This window comes from Ictalurus punctatus, chromosome 1, assembly GCF_001660625.3.
Source record: "Ictalurus punctatus breed USDA103 chromosome 1, Coco_2.0, whole genome shotgun sequence".
NCBI lineage: Eukaryota > Metazoa > Chordata > Actinopteri > Siluriformes > Ictaluridae > Ictalurus > Ictalurus punctatus.
Window position 1 is genome coordinate 11033187 of NC_030416.2, and position 20626 is coordinate 11053812.

The window sequence follows — 20626 nt, forward strand, 5'->3', positions numbered from 1 at the left end:
TAATGTGCTACAATAAGATGTTTGTTAATTAACTCTAACTGTATCTCAATATATGTGAACCATTGTGAATGTAAAACATAGGAATAAATGAGGGAAGCTCTGTAAGATGTTCCCTCTGCTCTTCATCCATCCCTCCACCAATTATGGATTCAGATGAGCGCTGGTCAGCCATGGCAGAGGAATGTCCCTGCACAACAGTGCAATGTGTGTGAAGCTTGGAAGCCTTACATAATGATTAAATTCTGCCCTGTATTGTACTGCCTGAAAATATGTACATTAGTTCAGTATATTCATTATAATTAGTTCAATTAAGCAAGTGTGAGCATTTGTGAGATCGTCAATTCACATGGCTTGGCTCTGACCTAGTTGGCTGCACTGTGGTTGCCATGGCAGCAGAGTAGGTGCAACTTGCCATTCATCAAGCTCATTTAAAATGGTGGCAGGAGATGGAGAGACAGGCCAGTGAACCCTGCACCACACTTCTGCTTTGTGCTGCGTATATATATATATATATATATATATATATATATATATATATATATATATATATATATATATATATATATATATATATATTAGTGATGCACAGATACTAAATTTCTCAGCCGGTACCGATTATTCAGAGTGATATCATATCGGCCGATACAGCCTTTTATGCCTTCTTTAAAATTAATAATTAATTCCACAATTCTGAAAGAAATGCAAATAAAAACTTTATTCTCTCCATTTCAACAAGTTGTTTCACAGTAACTGGTCTCATCAACAGAAAACACATCACTCTAATTAACATTAACACATGAACTAAATTCTGAAGATTAAAGTAAGATTTCTTAACTTATTGAATGTTATTAATTCATATTAAGATTGACTGAATTCTAAAAAACCTCCTCTTAATCTCCCATTCACTCACCACAAACAAAAACATTTCTACTTCATCACTGATATCAAACTGGTAATATATAATATCAACTTTTTTTTTGATTATATTAACTCATATTAACATTAACTGGATATGAAATATACTACTCTACAAATATATTTTTCGTGCAATATATACCTTTTTTTTCAAATCATCTTCATTTAAATCTTTCAACCGTGTACTGGCCCTTTAATTCAGCGTGAGCAGCGCCGGGGCGACAAAAAATAGACTCGACACCGAAACTCCCGCTTCCCAATTCGCTGCTGCTCACTTCCAGTATAAAATTGTAACAGTGCAGAGATTACAAACTGCAGTTTTGTCATCGTTACACACAAGAGACATCATCTTTACACACAGCATGAAATCGATGTGTTTTCCCGCTCTCTTTTGATTGACAGGATAAAATCGTTCGATATCGATTATTGGCCGATACATCGGTGCATCTCTTTTATATATATATATATATATATATATATATATATATATATATATATATATATATATATATATATATTTTACAGAGAGAGAGAGAGAGAGAGAGAGAGAGAGAGAGAGAGAGAGAGAGCACTTGCTCTCTTTCTCTCTCTCTATATACATATTTATATATAGCTATATATATATATATATATATGTGTGTGTGTGTGTGTGTGTGTGTGTGTGTGTGTTTTGTATTTGTGTGTGTGATGCACAGTCATTAATTAATGAGAATATGTTCATTTATTTCTCATTACAACCCAGTCATTATTCTGCCCTCTGATTGGACACGCTGGCGATCACCTCTGATTCGGCACACTCTATTTGATCTCTGTGTCTGCCTGTATGTGTTAGTGCAAATGGGCACATAAGAGGGGAGCCATTATACATCTGATTTAACAGCGTCCAGTCTGACCACAAGATGGCCACCTCTCGGACACATGCACCTGTTACACTTGTGTGCGTTATTCAGTGAACACTGTAGGAATACTTATTCAGGACTTCAGTGAGGGGGGATGATGAAGGTCTTGGATTCTGTTGAAAGTTTGTAAGAGAATTCTAGATCTGACCTTTGAGGCACAATTCTGAGAACAACAATGAAAGTAGGAAGATAAAGCAAGTGGTCCAAAAAAATGTATATCCTTGCCGCACTTGCTCTCTAGCTCTTAATAAACCCACAATCCATAATCCAAGGACATTATTATTGTCCTTTATTTTTTTTTTTATGTGACTGTAGTTAGAAAGGTGTACTATTCTTAGACACATCTTCATCTTTGGCTTATTATTCAGTTATTCAGCTTAAAGCACATTATTCAGTAACTTATGCATTATTCAGCAAAATGTATGAGGGATGCTAGCCCTGACCTGCCTATAGATTGATAGGCTTTGTTAGTGGAGTATGGCAGGGCTTTGGGACAGACATGAAGGGGTTTCACTGTCCTAACAGAATTGGCTAATGGATTCCTCTGAATGAGGGCAGGTAGTAAGGAGTGATAAGGGCAGAATTTCTCTGGACAAGAATGTAATGATTGCAAATAGTGGAGTTTGTTCTCAGAGCACTTGCTTGTTGACTGTTAGGATTTATTTACTTTCTGTTGTTCATCACCTTCAGTTTTCACTGTGGAGTGAGTGGAATGTGAGAGAACGAGGAAGAGAGAACGAGAGAGAGAGAAGCTGAAAGATGGCATGAATAGTACTAATACGCAAAAAAGAGAGTCCGTGAAATCCACTGAGAATATATCTGGGAAGGGTTGCTGCAGGAATCAGTGAGTGGGTGAGCGAGAGAGAGGAAGATACAGGAAGGGGGAGATGGAGAAGTGCTGGGGGAGTTAGAGAGAGAGAGAGAGAAAGAGAGAATGAGAGCATGTAAGTGAGCGCATTGATTTCTCTCCTCCCTCAAACTAATTAAAGTTTGGCACTGGGTTCACTGGCTCTCTCTCCGTACACACACTCCCATGAGAAGACAGCCGCTTATTTACATTTAATGCACACACACACACACACACACACATACACACACACACACATACACACACACATACTCTTGTGATATCTTTAACCCCACCTGCTTTTCAGGTCTGCTGAGATTGGAGGAGCTGGTGAGGCGTTTTCTCATCTCCAGGGAAACACTGTCTGTCAGAATGCTGGATGATGATCTCGATCCCACATCCTTACTGAAAGAGATCCGCGATGATAAAATAGCTACAATCATCATTGATGCTAATGCTTCTGTGTCATACCTGATTCTGAAAAAGGTACACACACACACACACACACACACACACACACACACACACACACACACACACACACACACAGTATGTTTGCCTTACTGTCCTTGTGGGGACATATTTATTACTGTAGCTAATTAATGCTATTTCAACACATAAGCCTAATCTTAACCTCAAGCTCAGTAATAAAAAAGGAAACCCCCTTTTAATTATTTAAATAAAAGCTGCAGTTAAAAAAGACCGTTTTCCTTGTCAGAGTCAGGAAAATTTGGGCAAAAGATATAATATAATATAATATAATATAATATAATATAATATAATATAATATAATATAATATAATATAATATAATATAATATAATATAATATAATATAATATAATATAATATAATATAATATAATATAATATAATATAATATAATATAATATAATGTAAAAACCTAATTAAAAAATTATATATATTTAATCGCAAACTGATCTGAAACAGCTGTTTTGATGTAAAAAAAAAATTATATAAGTTTAAAATTGTGAAATCTTAATATTTGACAGTTTTTTTTTGTTTTGCCCTTCTTTTCAGTCTTAACTTTCAATTGTAGACATTATATAAAAAAAATCAAACCCTTTTTTTAAATGCACTATTTTTAAACACTATTGTTTTGCTGGCATTTTGAGAGCAAACCTATATGAAGATATGTACCCCGTATCATAAAAATGCCTTCAAGAATTTTTTGGTCATAATACCCACCCCTCACACACACACACACACACACACACACACACACACACACACACACACACACACACACACATCTACTTGGCAAAATGATTTGGGCTTGAGTTGCACCACACACATCGGGGTGTCCCCTGGTAGCTGTTGTAGTGAGAACTAATGCATTTAAATGGAGCTTGGTGATGGCTTCCTTCTGTTCCTATCATTCTCTCTCGCTCGCTCTTTCTCTCTCCTTTTTTATTTACAGCTACTGTAATTCAGCTCTGTTCACTTGTACCTGTACTGTGGTTGATTTTAAACACATTGAATATGTATAGTACAACCTGCAGATGAAACGATTCTCTCCCCCTTTCACCTTCCTCATTCTGTGTAAATATGCAATCCATGCTTTAATCTCTTCTTCTCTTTTCTTTTCTAGGCATCTGAATTAGGGATGACATCAGCATTTTACAAGTACATCCTCACCACCATGGTAAGAAAGATTTGTTTTTTTGTTGTCTGCACTTTTTCAACATAATTTTGTCTCTGGATTGGGTCTGGGATATAAACCCCTTGACTATTTTTTGAATTTCCTTCTTTTATTTATATATATATATATTTTAAAAGCTCTCATTTACAACAACACCTGGGTACATACACATTTAAATAAAAAAAAAAAAAAAACAGGAAAAAGACAAAGGGAATGAAATAAGTTAAGTAATACATGGTTATGCATGGACAGTAGGGCATGTGAGGCAGTTATGTTATGGCGATGTATGTGTGCATGTAGGACTTTCCTTTGCTGTGGTTGGATGATGTGGTAGATGAGCACTCCAACATTGTGGGCTTCTCAATGTTCAACACCACTCACCCATTTTACCTGGAGTTTATCCGGAGCCTCAACCTGTCCTGGAGAGAAGGCTGTGACCTTAACCCATACCCAGGACCAACGGTGAGACACGCACACACACATGCTAATTAAAGCTATGCTTAAATCTAAATCTAACCTTAACCTCAGTAGCTGAAAAGAAAGCTTTTGACACTTTTAGTTTTTTAACATTGCAGTTAATAGATGCCGAAGTTTTGTTGTTCAGTCAAATGTCAAAACCTTCAGATATTCCTATCTTTATGGAGACATTTGGTCTCCACTAGGATACAGTAACATTCACACACACACACACACACACACACATTACTACTCTCTATGTGCTGTGCCTAGCTGTCTTCAGCTTTGCTGTTCGATGCCGTCCATGTGGTAGCGAGCGCCGTACAGGAGCTGAACAGAAGTCAGGAAATTGGAGTGAAACCCTTAAGCTGCTCCTCTCCGCAGATCTGGCAACATGGGACCAGCCTCATGAACTACCTGCGCATGGTCAGTGTGTGTGTGGATTTCCATTAGGCATGTTTCCACTACATGACCTTATTTAGAAACTTTAGAATACTACTTTCTGGAGTATCGGTTTTAGTTCAGAATCAGAGCCAGTTTGAGTTCCCAGGCTGTAGTTCCAGGAAACCTTTTAGTTTGTGTTGCAGAGTAGATCATTTCAAAATCTTAACCCAATAGGGAGTGTGTATTTTGTACAATCCTTTAGTAGCATTTAAAAGCATTTATATTTGGTAGCCCGTAAGTACAGAACACATTAAGAAACAGTAAAATCAGAAATACACCAACATGAACTATAAATCTAGCCCATAGGTCTTTATTAAACAACACATGCTGGTGGCTGATTGGACATGGCATATGACTATTAAAGGGAACAGGAATTGCACATTTTCAGTCTTGTTATTAAAATGGTTTTACTGTGAAGTTACTTATATTATAGTGAGGAGTAGTTCTTTCTTCTGAATAACACGGCCTCCTTTAGGCAGGTTTTCGGTATTTGCATGCTCATAATACTGCCATGCAATATTGCCAGCATGTGTGAAATATCATCATATTATGCCCTTGATAAAATTTAAGCATGGATAAAGGTGTCAGTAGATTTATTTAGGCTCATAATTCCTTCGATTGTAAACATTCTCTGGTTCTCCATTTTCCATGGTCTTTCAGACTGATGTGTGGTGTGGCTAATCGGCAACGAGAATCTGATGTTCAATATGGACCTAGTTCTGGGAGTTTTTTGTTGTAATTTCACATTTGTTGTTACGTTGGCTAATGTATTATGCACTTACAGGCCACCGTAGATACTGTTTGTCATTTTAAAATTACATTTGTGCTGATGTCATTTGTCTGTAATTAAGGAAAAACAATGAAGAACATCTTCAATCTGAGCCTTTTCCATGGTCAGTGTGTTGTTGTGTTTCTGCTGTATGCTCAAATGATGTATCCGCGTCATAAGCCGCATCACTTATTTGTTATTTTAGATAACGGTCCCTGCAGTACAGTGGGAAACACAAATTAGTCAACTGTTTCTCAAAACTAAATGTGATGTAGTTTCTAAATCACTGGTTATTTTTCCTCTTTCTCTAGGAATGGGTTAAATAATTTCTCTGGAGGCCAAGATGGTCAACACTAGGCTCACAACATACCTAAAACCACAAATCAGTAACACACATTGCATGCTACAAGTGGTAGCATGTTGGAGCTGTGAGAGCAGACCATCTCAGGCTTACCACAGCTCTCGGTTTTTATCTGTCATGCTTATCCTTTCTCTGTGCCCTCAGGTGGAGTATGATGGTTTAACAGGCCGTGTTGAGTTTAACAGCAAAGGCCAGAGAACCAACTACACCCTGCATATCCTGGAGAAACATAAATCAGGCCACAAACAGGTAACACGCGTTCACACCTCTCTGTATACAGTTCTTATTTTAGATAACGGGTGGTAATGTGTCTTCTGTGTTCTCTGTCTATGTGTTAGATTGGCATTTGGTATTCTAACAACACCCTGGTCATGAACTCCACCAGTCTAGATATCAATGTCTCTGAAACTTTGACCAACAAGACCCTCATTGTCACCACCATACTGGTGAGATCTTACAGCACTGCATGCACTATATGCACTGTGTGGTGGCCATTTTCTGAAGTATGTGCTGTAACAAGGTTCTTACATCTAACTCACTGTGTGTATGTGTGCGTATACACAGGAGAACCCGTATGTGATGAGGAAAGCAAATTATCAGGAACTAGAGGGGAATGAGCAGTATGAAGGCTTCTGTGTGGACATGCTGAAGGAATTATCAGACATTCTGAAGTTTACTTATCGAATCAAACTGGTAGATGACGGTCTGTACGGAGCTCCAGAACCGAACGGTTCCTGGACTGGCATGGTGGGGGAGCTTATCAACAGAGTAAGTCCACACACATGTTTCATTTTCTGCGTTTATCTTCCTTCATTTTTTAAATGCCTCGTTTCACACTACTGACATTTTCTTTGTTCTTGCTCTATTTCTCTTTATCTGGAGCAGAAAGCGGATTTAGCCGTAGCTGCTTTCACTATCACCTCTGAGAGAGAGAAAGTCATCGATTTCTCCAAACCTTTCATGACCCTGGGCATCAGTATTCTTTACCGAGTCCATATAGTAAGCTATAAAAAGATTTATATGCACACAATCACACACAGTCTCTGAGACTCTTGATTTAACTTGGCTGTTTCTGTAGTGGCTCGGCCTGTGATAAATATTCCCTCTACTTGTGAGAAAAAGCAAAGCCATAAATAGACATATTCCTCCGACGCAGGCATGTTGATGTAGTATTGGGGAAAATAGTGCTATATAAATGAAGCTTGTTCTGATTTTCAGCATAAACGTCATTTACGTAGCACTATTCGAAAAGGCAAATATTTTTAGGGCTTTATAAGAAAAGTGCTACAATTAATTATTATAATAAAATTTGCAATTAGAAAAAAAATATGTATGGTGCTGTTGCCCAGCTGATATGAACCAAGATCAGCAGTCATAAAGGCTTATTCCAACATACACCAGTTGGCTGCTGTAAAGTGGATAACATTTTTGCTGACACAAGGCTGTATTATGATACTTCCATTAGACTGTTCTGACTTGTTAAAAGTCACTTAATGTAATTTTGTTTTTATAGCTATACTGGTTCATTGTTGCTAGTCTATCTCATTAGTCAGCAGTGTCTCATAGGTTTTTTACACTTGAGTTGTTTCATAATTGATCAGCATGTAAAGCATCAAGATCAAGCATGCTCTAATTAAGTATAAGAGAAAATATACAAAAAATCTTCACTGTTTTGATGTTACCATGTACATGGCATAGGGGATGTTCAGAGCATCTTTGGGTGCTCAACTTTGTTCGGTTTTCAAATCACCCTAATTCAGCCACCTCACATTATTTGCCAGGCAAAAAGCGTTTGACGCATGGAGTTTTTAATGATCAACTGCACTTTAATAACTATTACTGCCACAGAATGATACAGGATAGTAATTAAATAAGGAATCCTAAATCTTAGTGGAACTTATTAACTGGTTGCATTCGGATTCCTAATGGGGCTCTAAATGAGTGCATTATTAAAGGCAGGCGCACTTGGAGGGTAAATGTGTTAAGCCTATGGATAAAAGATAAATAAGCTGTAAAACATAAATATGTGGTGTGCTACAATCATTCAGTACGTTTACATGGACAACAATAATCCGATATTAACCCGATTAAGACAAAACTCTGATTAAGAAACTAGCATGTAAACAGCGATTATTGATGACCTTAATCCGACTAAAGTCATACTCGAAGTAAAGACAAATCGAATGAAGATGTGGAGTATTCCTGTTTTAGTCGCATTTTCGATGTGCATTACAGACATGTACACACCTTAATCACATTATTAATGTTGTGCGGAAGATTTCACTGAATTTTGTGACAGGACACGTACACACACACGGCAGTGCTCAACCGTTTGACGGCAAACAAGAGATCACGGCCACATCCGAAACTGCATACTTACCTACTATATAGTAGGCGAATTACATGAATTTCTATATACTCTATAGTATGTAAGTATGCGGTTTTGGTCGCAGCCCACGGCTTCAAGCAGTCATCTGTTAGCACGTACAGCATGACGAATAATTAACTGCACTTGAACCTTTTGTAAAATCAGAAATATGAAACACCCAAAACTGTATACGGTACCATAACGAAGATGAACTGTATGTCGATACGTGAAATTCTGGAGGGAACGTCGGACTGCGTGACGTGGGGACGTAATGACGTGTGCTGTTAATCGATCTATGTTCTATAACATGTAAAACGGGAACATTAAATGAATATTCTAAAAGCAACTCATGAAACACCTTAATCATATATTGTCTTATTCAAAATAAGGTCAATAATTATATTACTGCTGTCCATGTAAACGTAGTCAGTGTTACTCGACTCAGGTCATTGGAATTGATAAAAGCAGTGTTTATGACAGCTGATGCCTGTTTGAATAACCATTTATTTGAATACCTGTATATATGTAGGTTATGATATAGGGTTTGTATATATGCACGGCGCGAAATTGCAACTATCTGTGCAAACTCAAAATATATTTGGGAGCATTTATGCGATTGAAAATATTACTGCACAGTATGTGCCTACTGTGAGCTGATACAGTAACCGGTCCACCGTTCTACATCACATAACCAATTAAACTTCATCTTTACATTCCTAACTTTAATGCAGATTTGACTGTTATCCTCCAAACATTCCCAGGGCTTGAATTTCGGCACGGGATTGCGCATTAATTTTAAGCATTCCCGCAAAGCTCGGCTTCATAATGCAGGAAATTACCGCACAAATGTAATGCATTCGCTTCATCTCGGATCAAATGAGTAAATTAATCCACAGAGACAAACAAATAAAATCAACAAGTCAAGCAGTCTGTCTTTCTTTTAGAATTGGATTCCACAATCAGCGCTGCACCGAGGTTAAAGTTAGGTTTATAACTGTGTAAGATTCTACCAAGATTATAGTCGTCTATTTCGCAGGATATCTAATGTATTGCATTGTTAGAATACGGTATGGATTACGTATTAGATTTTTTTAAATAGCATATATATTATTATAATCTCATACCTTTTTATTACTCATATAAACTTATTGTGTCATATAAAACCTAGTTGGTAGCAATTTACCGCAAACTTTACCGCGGTGCAGCGCTGTACACCGCCCTCCTGTCTCACACGCTGCATTCTGTTACCTGCTTCATATTCTCAACACGTTGGTTAGTGTTGTGCGGATCGTGTGTATGTGATGCGCTCTACCATTTAAGGTCGGAATTCATAATCAGCTGTGTCTGAAGAAAGTCTCGGCTTCCAAATTATGTGTTTTTTAAATCACAAATTCCAACATTAAATGTTATTTTGATGCTTTTTTTTTTTTTTACGGTGCGTGAGTGTGGTAGAGCGTGGGCCAACTCAAAACTGCCGCAAGAAGCGCGAGTAAATGGATTATTGTCTCCTTGTCTTAAACACGTTTTATCGGAAAAATGAACATGAATGAATATCAGATGGTATGAAAATTTTTTTTTTAAAAATAGAGTAGTGCTTGCTGAAATTCATCATCTCTCATGTATGTTTTAACCGCAGGAGAGAGAAAAGTAACAAGAAATGGAAAGTGACTGAAATTGAACTGAACTCAAACACATGACAGACAGAAATGAAATACATTAATATATAGTTTAAACAGAGTTTTTAGTAGCTAAAGAACTGAAAATACACAGGTCATGCATAAACCTCCTGTAGACATTAATAAATGAAGATGATTAATTGTAGTTGTGGTGCGCCTAACTTTTTAAAGTTGGGAGCACCAGTGCTACAAAGTAAAAAGAGTTAAGGTTGAGCCCTGATATGTCAGTTTTGTCATAAAAGGTGTCATTTAAGCTTCTGAATACTGCTTTACCAGTACACATTGCCTAGCTGTGATGTATGTATACAGTATATATGTATATTTCTCATTTATTTTTTATTTATACTGTGTTTAATAAAGTATCTTCCTCTTGTTTCTCCTCTTTAGGGTCGAAAGCCGGGTTATTTCTCATTCCTGGATCCCTTCTCTCCGGCCGTTTGGCTTTTCATGCTGTTGGCCTACCTGGCTGTCAGCTGTGTGCTTTTCCTCGCTGCTAGGTACACAAACACACACACACATACACCTACACATTCCCACACTCGCTCACACATACCCCACCTCATAGTCAGAGATAGTTGTTTATGTGTTTTGTAACCTCTAGTTTTCAGTGCTCTGTTTGTGTGGCATGTCTCAGAGTTGAGCACTGATATATATCTGATATCTAATATTATAACTGTAACTATGCTACAGAATGCTTCATGTAACCATAAAACACTCCTGATAAGTTGCTACTCTGTGAACCACAGTCAATCAATCACAAGTCTCAGCCTCAGACACTCCGCCTACGGCCCATCTTACATTTATTACACATTTAACTGGCCACAACTAACGGAATATATCTATCACACAAAATTAACTGTCTGTGGCTAGTCATTTGCAATGTCAATCAAATGCTCTTGTCCTATAAGAAGAGGCAGCCAAATTGAGTGATTGGAAAAAAAAAATCTGCCAGACTCCAGCTCTATTTTAAGCATTGTGTTTACTGATGGATAGCTTGGAAGCAAGAAAAGAGACATTATATTCACATATAGGTCACACTTTGTGTGTTTCTCTGTGTGCATCTTAGGTTAAGCCCTTATGAGTGGTATAACCCTCACCCGTGCTTGCGGGAACGCCGGGACCTGCTGGAGAACCAGTACACACTAGGAAACAGCCTGTGGTTTCCAGTGGGAGGCTTCATGCAGCAGGGATCAGAAATCATGCCTAAAGCTCTGTCTACACGCTGTGTTAGCGGAGTCTGGTTAGTGTGTGTGTGTGTGTGTGTGTGTGTGTGTGTGTGTGTGTGTGTGTGTGTGTGTGTGTGTGTGTGTGTGTGTGTGTAGGTGCTTGCAACAGCATGACATTTAATTAATTTCTTTCCAATCAGAGTTTCAGTGTATTTAAGGTTAAATATTATAAATGTTAATTATACTAATATAGTTAGGTATAATAAATGTCAAAATTGTTTTGCTTTCTAATCATTCATTCCTTCATATATACTTTTCTCTCTCTCTGTCTCTTTTCCTCTCAGGTGGGCATTCACTCTGATCATCATCTCCTCGTATACAGCCAATCTGGCTGCATTTCTGACAGTGCAGAGGATGGAGGTCCCCATCGAGTCACCCGATGACCTGGCAGACCAAACCAACATTCAGTATGGCACTATACATGGTGGGAGTACCATGACCTTCTTCATGGTACGATCCATATGATTCTCAAACACACTCTCTCTATTTAATACCAACAACCACACCACACATCCGCTGTCCGTATGGTAAGCGTGTATCAGGCGATGTTTCTGTTTGAGTTGGCATATGCTGGTGTTTGAAGGAGTGTTGTATTTTGTTTGTTGATTTGAGTCACTCTTGGCACAGTGTGTTGTTGTAGCAGGTCTTGTTTGCTTGTGTAAGGCCTTGACATTCTGTGTGTGTTTGTGTTGTTGTCTCTGATTGTGTATGATACAGAATTTCTGTTTAAACTATATTTGTATCCAGATAACTGCAAACTCAGCTGGGATTTAATGCTTGGCATTTAGATTAAGAAACTTTTTTTATTCCATTTGGAACAGCTCAGTTCAATCTCATTTCATACAGTGAAATTCTGTTCAGTAACTACTTCAGACAACACACACGCATAAACAAGCTGGAAACAAACTGATTCTAATATCTATTACATTATTAACACACATTGGGCCTCAATTATCACACTGGATATGAATGAATTTACTCAGAAATCATTCACAAGAGCATTTACACACAAAAAATGTGGTATTTATGAAAATCCAGTTAGTTCACAAACATGTTGTAGTAGACTAACTAATGCGAACCTCAATTAATAGGCTTCAAATTATTTAATTGGCATTTAAAATGTATTTCAATTACACACAATTTTTCTGAACCTTTTGAGGAACTCAGTCAGTTTATATAAATGAATTGAAAGACTGCAATCTAAACTAAATCCATAAAATAATGAACTATTAAATTAAAAGATAAGACTACCTATTTAATTAGGACAAAAAAAAAGGCACCCTGTAAAAGGAGAACATAGTCTGTATGCTGAAATCGCATTACTACAAGAATTAACTTACATTGAGGGTGCGTTTTTTTTTTTTAGTTTTTTTTTTTAGCATTTTGTTGTTTCTGTGAGCTTTTTATGATTTTTTTTTCTTTTAAAGTCACCAAAACTTTTGCAAATCTGGTGGCAGACCCATGAAAACATTTTCACACAACTTTATGAAAGATTGAAAAATGAGGCCCAGTGTATGTAAAACTTCACTCTTCATTTCTTCTTTCCTCTTCAAAAGGATAAAAAATGCGTTGTTAAAAAAGTTCCCGTGTATCATGTATCAACAAGCTAAGGACTGTTTCAAAAAAGTGCAAAGTTGCCAGAACAGTGACAAGGACAAATGTCTGTCACAATTACTTTTCATCTCTGTCTCCGTTCCAGAACTCGCGTTACCAGACATACCAGCGCATGTGGAACTACATGTACTCCAAGCAGCCCAGTGTGTTTGTGAAGAGCACAGAGGAAGGCATTGCTCGTGTACTGAACTCTAAATATGCCTTTCTTCTGGAGAGCACCATGAATGAGTACCACCGCAGTCTCAACTGCAATCTCACACAGATTGGGGGACTGCTGGACACCAAGGGCTATGGCATTGGCATGCCTCTTGGTGAGAGAGAGAGAAACACTGTAGGGACATATTCAATGAGTGCAAGTTAAATTGGAGGTTAATGGGGCTGTTTGTTAATCTTTTGTGCAGGATGCACTGATGCTAAGACAGTTTACAGCCTAAGCCTAAGCCTTGAAAATGTATTGTATGATCACATCATGCTGGCATTACAAAAATATATTAAAAACATATATAAATAAAAACAAAAGTTGTAACCAAATGTGTTGAAATGGCAAGGCCAATTCTTTTGTTTTTGCAATATACTGAATACATTTGGGTTTAAGATCAAAAGATGAATATACAATAGACAATAGTTAATTTCAGCTTTCAGCTTTTGTTTCCTGATATTTACATCTAGATGTGTTAAACAACTTATAACATGACACCTTTGGTGTCAGACCACACGATTTTAGGTTAGCAAAAATATTAGCAAAAGTATTAGAACAGATAGTTCTAGTAGTAAAGTAAATAACACGTAATATTTGTTTGCACATTCAGCCTCCTCTTCAGGGGGTGAAATGCTGCTCAGCTGAATTACAGTCGGGTGATTGACTTTGCCAGTCTAAAACCTTCCGTTTCCCCCCCTGATTAAGTCCTTTGTTGTTTTGGCAGTGTGTTTTTGGGCAATTGTTTTGCAGCATGATGAAGTTGCTCCCAATTGTAGACTGTATGCATTACTGTGTAAATTGGCAGTTGTTTCTGTAGAATTCTGAATTCATTGTATCTTGTAGTATGACCTCTATATTTCTGCCTCTATATTTCTGATGACACTAACTGTTGTTTTTGGAGTTTTCTTCAAAGATCTCACAATGTTTCTGTCATCAACTGCTGTTGTTTTCCTGGGCCTACGTATTCCATGTCTAGTTGTTAGTACACTAGTGGCTTCTTTCTTTTTCGAGACATTCCAAATTGTTGTATTGGCTGTGTCCAATGCTTTTGCAATTTTCCATCTTGTCCCAGCTTCAAAATGGCTTGCTTTTCTCCCATAGATAGCGCTCTGCTTTTGGATGGGACTGTATCTATCAATATATAAACAAGTGTAGTTTCATTATCTCATTATCTTCATTATTTCAAATCGAAGAATTTATCTTTCTCATCTTCAAACAAGCCCCTGAATGATGTTAAAATTTTCTGGCTATTTACTATCTATCATAGTGGTCAGTGTATTTTCTTTATGCCATGTGGTGTGTGCATAGAAACATTTTATTTCTGAGTCAGAGGAGATAAACAGAACTGAGTGGAATCTCAGAGTCCTCATCTCAGAATTCCAACAAAAAATTGCACACCCACAAAATGTATTGTCAATGTATTGGCACAAACATAACCAAATGAATTTCACCTTGCACAGGTGACAATTTTTCTGCTCTGTGCAACCAGGGGTAAAGGCATCCAAGCCAATCTACTATTCACATATTCATAAATAGAGTGAGACAAAGATGGAATCATGCCAGGAAGGCCAGGACTGGAAAACAAAACAAATACTATATTTCTATTTATCTCAGGAATGTGTTTTATATGTCATATTGCCATCACTCTCTATCACACACTCTCCCTCTTTTTCTCAGGCTCTCCCTTCAGGGATGAGATCAGTCTGGCTGTTCTGCAGCTGCAAGAAAATAATAGGCTGGAGATTTTGAAGAGAAGGTGGTGGGAGGGAGGGCAGTGCCCCAAAGAGGAGGACCACAGAGCTAAAGGTATGACCATTCTCACATTATTTTGTGGATCAGGAGAAATCCTTGCTTAATGTCAATATGCTTCTCTATAATTCATTCAGGTCTTGGCTCTAAGCATAACAGGAATAAATAATGTGTGTGCATGCTGGGGTGTCGATTCAAAGAAAAGCTATCCGGGTATTTTTCTGGTTCCAGCCAACATTTGTGTTGTGTGTAAGAAAGGATGTGTATGTTTAATAAAGTGTGTGTGTCTTTATGTATTGCAGGTCTAGGAATGGAGAATATTGGTGGGATCTTTGTGGTATTGATCTGTGGATTGATCATTGCTGTGTTTGTGTCAGTGATGGAGTTTGTGTGGTCCACACGGCGCTCTGCTGAAACAGATGAGGTATGATTTCTCCCTTCAAACCCAAATGGAGGCTACCACAGCCAGTCACCATTGCATGTACGGTACTTGTGTGTACAGTAATTGGCATTGTGTAGCATAATGGGTAGGTTATTTGGTTGGGAGTGTGTACAGTACTACACTCTTTAAAACAATTATGGAACTTTGCAAAGAAAACCTTACAGAAAACCTTTAAAGATTCCTGTTTTATAGGCATAAGCTTTTATAGGGCAGGAATCTCTAGGCACCTAACAATTTGACTCTATTTAGACTCAGTGTGAAAAGATGTTACCATAAAACAATTATTTCTAGATATTTTTTTGCTTACATTATGGTTTTTTAACCTTTAATATCATATTCTACTTTTATTCACATAACATACAGTAAGTCTTAAAACTACTTCTGGGACAGGTAACCCCTTTGTTCCTTCCTTAAAATGAGTTTGAATAAAATCACATATTTTTAGACTACTCATAAAATTAAATATAAAAAACAGAAGTGTTTCTAAAATGCAATAATCCTGTATATGTGCAGTAAAGAACAGCTTTAACGACAGTGTTTCCTCCAGAAGGAAGTATGTATTTGACTGAAGCCTACACTAGCAATTTTTTTGTTGATGTTAGTAGGTTCATAGATTATTATTAACTTTCATGCATTTGCTTTCCTACCATTCTCTCTTTCACAGGTGTCTGTGTGTCAGGAGATGTTGAACGAGTTTCGGAATGCTGTGTCATGTAAGAAGAGCTCTCGTTTGCGCCGACGTCGGCCTCTATCAAGCTCTTTAGCCCTGCGACACCCGGCCCGCCTCAGCTTGGGGGCCTCACGTCCCCTGCGCCTGGTCAGAGAGATGCGCCTCAGCAATGGCAAGCTCTACAGTGGTGCTGGGCCTTTAACAGGAGGCTCTGGAGGTGCAGGAGGCCCCTCAGAGCTTGGTCCTGGACCTCAGCGTCTCTTAGAGGAGCCTCTGGGGGCCAAGAGTACACCCGCAGGGCCTCTAGGCCCCCCTGCAGTGACTGTGCCTCTACCACGAGGCTGCACTCATGTACGAATTTGCCAGGAGTGCCGGCGCATACAGAGCCTACGTACAACCTCGTGCTCCCGTATCCCTCCATCCTCGGCACCGCTGCCTCGCCTAGCTCCGCCCCCGCCACGCTCCTCCTCCAACACAGACAGCGAGGGGGGTGGCGGGCCTAGCCCGCGCCGAAGAGGCCACTCCCCTCCTCCGAGAGCCTGTGCACTCCCACCCCCTCAGAGCACCGCAAATACAGACCTACTGGGAGGCCAGGACTGAGAGAATGAGAGGGAGAGAGACAGAGACAGAGGGAGGAGTTCAGGAACGGACAGATTGGGGACATACTGCTCTGCAAGGACAATTCAACATGTGGATCAGGATGACAAAATGTAGAAGAGGGACTTGAATGTTTTCACTGGAGTCTGGTCCTCCCACTTCCTCCTCTGTGTTTTGTCATGTCTGGATTTGCTATTTTAGATGTCTGGAAATCACTATAGACGTATCACATAAAAAGAAACAAAATGGTGGTCTCTTTTCATACTGCAGTGACATTGGAAGCTGAGGATGAATGTGTAATGCAGAGATACTTCACCTCCCCCTGAACTGCAGCTCCCTGGCACAAAGACTCCCTCGAGCTGAACTTTCTGGCTTCTCCTAAATGAGAGCACACACCATCAAAAGAGGATGTTTAATCTATGTTAAATGTACTACAATCTGAAAAAAAATTGAAGGGACACTCCAAATAGACTGATCCATTCTCTCAGTTTTTTTCTTTACTAGGTTTATCATTATTAATGTTGTTATTTTTATTTTCCGTCTACCTTGTTTAATTCCCCAGGCTTACTTTTGCTAGGTTAAAAATGAAAAGGTAAAGAACTACAGGTATTTTATAAATTATGGACCGTTATTAAGATGGATTAATTGTATGTTAAGGCCTGAATACACTCAGGAGACATGATGAGCTATTCCTTTGTTATTATTGCAACAACATCCTGAAGATTATGCACAAGGGTCAACAGTTTAGTTTGAGAAGGATGCAAAGGTAAACTCTGATACTGTTTATCAATGCAATAGAGCCAGTAGAGCTGATGTATGGTTCTGGTAGATCAGCTTGACTATTCAGTTATTTGTTTTTTTGGTCTGTTTTATACTTGAAGTGATAGTTAACATGGTTTCACCGAAAAACACTATCGTACCTACCCCTCAACTGGAGTGAATTGTTTTTCTTTTTTCTTTTCTTGGAGTGTTTGTGGGGAATTATGATTTGAGGTTAAACTGATTTTGCCAAATGTGTATTACACATCAATGCAAAGTTAACAGTACTGGTACATTTGTTTCATAATTTCGTAACCTCTGCCTTTTCCTTTTGACCACATTTGATATTTTTACAAGTTCATCGTTTTGCTCTCTTTTCCCCCGTTTTAATTACTCTATTAATTTACACACTCTTGCTATAAACTGACCCTGTTATCCTCTTAAGGGAAGCAAGCAAATGCTAATGAGAGTGGAATTATTTCCTAAACCAAGAAATGTTCATGGCAAGTCCTTAGTAGCATCTAAACCTTATTTTAAACAGAATGGTAGTGTAAAGGATAATGCCATTAATTACTGCTTTATAGTACATCATGTTGGGATAAAGTGTATTACTTTACTCACACGATCTTACTAGAATGAGTGCAAAATCAGACCGTATGTAAGCTTTAGTGTATTCAGGCCTTTAGAGATAAAATGACCAGCTACCATATAGATGACTTTGTAAATATACAGTTACTGAATACAGTCCACAGTTCGTCAGGCTCTCTTTACTTGCCCATCAGTGAAAAGGTGCAACCACAGGATCACTGCTAATAAGGTATTATGTAGATGGTCTGCCATGACACTGACATGGAATCTGGCTTGTTAGTAAGTATTGTGATGGTGTAATGATATACACCAAGTAATTGTATACCTACAAAGTGACCTACCTGTGGATCTACCTGATAAAACGGCCAATGCATGTAGGTATAAATGAAATAACTAGTGCCTGAGTGTATTGGACCACTCTTGTATAAGCAGCAAACATGATGTACATGATAGTCATAGCTGGTCAGCTGGTTGTCATATCTCCTACTGCCTGATAGTGGCATTTCAAACAACAACAAATGAGCTGTTGTAATTCAATCTCTACAGACATGCATATATTTTTTTCCCTGTCATCATAACAAATTAAATTTAACACGTAAGAGTTAATGGCAGGTTAAGGATAGTACAGAAACCATACATTCCTAAAGAGATCCAAGGGGAATCAAACCATTCTATGTTTTAAATTTCTCTGCTCTATGTTCTTTTTTCAAATTTCTACTACTGTGCAATGGTTTATCAAAAGATGGTCATGAATATTAATATGATTATATTGTTGTTATTATAAGTACTTCTACTGAAGTGGAGGAGTCATTTGGGTTGTATATGAGGGGGTCAAAATTTAAGTGTAGGGATGAGGGTCTGCTACTGAGTGACCACCTGATGTTAAAACTATAGACAAACAGATTTCTTTGGAATAAAGAATACATCAATCAGTCTTTAATGATATTGGGGTTTGTGTGTATTTTTGAAGGGGATTCTGAGGATTTGGGTCTAAATTGACATAAAGATTGTTACAACCTGAGGGTCGTATATCTTGTTTGGTGTGTGTTTTCACACAGGCAAATATGTCCTTCTATTTAAAAAAAAAAAAGAAGTTTTTCTCACCAATTATTTGTGACTATTTTCTGAGTCATAATTTTCATGCATTCCAGTGGGCAACAATACTTTAAATTCGACATAATTTCGGAATGAAACCATGAAGTATAAAATCACTGTGATGTACAGTATATGTGGTATTATATATTTTTAGTAATCAAGGGGTTTCTGATGCCTGCTCTACTCACAGGACTGAACAACACCAGCTAAGAACAGGATGTTGTTGCTAGGAGACAGAGACTGTCCATTCTTCATTCACTCTCTACTGACAGTATTTTCAGTTTCTTCTCAGGTCATCTTTAGCGAGTGATCTGATTTTGTTTACAAAATCAACACTTAATAAGTGGACTTAAGTACATTTAAATATAGTAATACTAAATTGAATGCTAATATGATCAAGGCCAAGGTGGTAATACAGTATATTCAATACCATATCTTCTTTCTTTTAACTACTTTGGGTTTTCATGGTTTAAGAAACCGTTAGACTAGAATAAACACTGAAGTAATTGCAATTTTCCTCCAACACTGCATTCTGGTTGATCGTCTTTGCTAGACCAAGATTGATACCTCTTAAATAGATGCCTCTTAATTAAATGCACCCGGTTTGCACACTGGGATTCAAGGTCCTAAACCTGCATTTTTCCTAAAATTAATTCATGAACAGCATTTCGACTAGTAATTAGAATGCTTTCTATCAATTGCATATACGATGTCTGGTTTGACAGAAGGGTTTAGAAATTAAATCAGCTGTTCACATTAGTTTGTCATTAGCCTATTGTTAATCAATGCTTCAGATAGACAGTGGCATCTATTGTTTTATCTTACACAAGCAAAGGCTTGCAATGTTCAAATGGTTTGGGGCAATTTTCTAACAGCAAAATAGTGTCAGTCTGTGTGCTAACATTTCAGGAAATGTACATGATGGTAAGTCAAACCCCTTTTTTTCTTGATATGATTAATCTGGTTGTCACTGTGGTAGTTCTGGTTAGTTGGAAATTGAACTGTGTTGAAATATCCTGTAAAGAGATACTTAAAAAAATGGTTAGAAGTGTGGGGGGCACAGTGGCTTAGTGGTTATCATGTTTGCCTCACACCTCCGGGTTTGAGCGTTCGATTCCCACCTCTGCCCTTTGTGCCTGGAGACTGCATGTTCTACCTACACTCCATCTACTTTGGTTTCTTCACCCAGTCCAAAGACAGTGGAGGCTGGTTGGCATTTCCAAATTGTCTGTGGTGTGTGAATGTGTGTGTGATTGTGCCCTTTGATGGCTTGGCATCCCATCCAGGGTGTC

General features: G+C 38.0%; 1 protein-coding gene across 1 annotated transcript in view; it reads left to right on the top strand.

Moving 5' to 3' along the window:
• grik5 (glutamate receptor, ionotropic, kainate 5) overlaps positions 1-19216 on the top strand; it is a 75564-nt gene extending 56348 nt beyond the window's left edge. The window contains exons 7-21 of the mRNA XM_053680653.1: positions 2969-3147; positions 4271-4324; positions 4622-4783; positions 5051-5203; positions 6496-6600; positions 6690-6797; positions 6916-7119; positions 7237-7350; positions 10783-10892; positions 11462-11635; positions 11906-12071; positions 13321-13546; positions 15112-15240; positions 15486-15607; positions 16290-19216. Of these exons, the coding sequence (XP_053536628.1) occupies positions 2969-3147; positions 4271-4324; positions 4622-4783; positions 5051-5203; positions 6496-6600; positions 6690-6797; positions 6916-7119; positions 7237-7350; positions 10783-10892; positions 11462-11635; positions 11906-12071; positions 13321-13546; positions 15112-15240; positions 15486-15607; positions 16290-16895 (2612 nt within the window). The 3' untranslated portion in view covers positions 16896-19216. The remainder of the gene's footprint in view (positions 1-2968; positions 3148-4270; positions 4325-4621; positions 4784-5050; positions 5204-6495; positions 6601-6689; positions 6798-6915; positions 7120-7236; positions 7351-10782; positions 10893-11461; positions 11636-11905; positions 12072-13320; positions 13547-15111; positions 15241-15485; positions 15608-16289) is intronic.
• The last annotated feature ends 1410 nt before the right edge of the window (positions 19217-20626 follow it).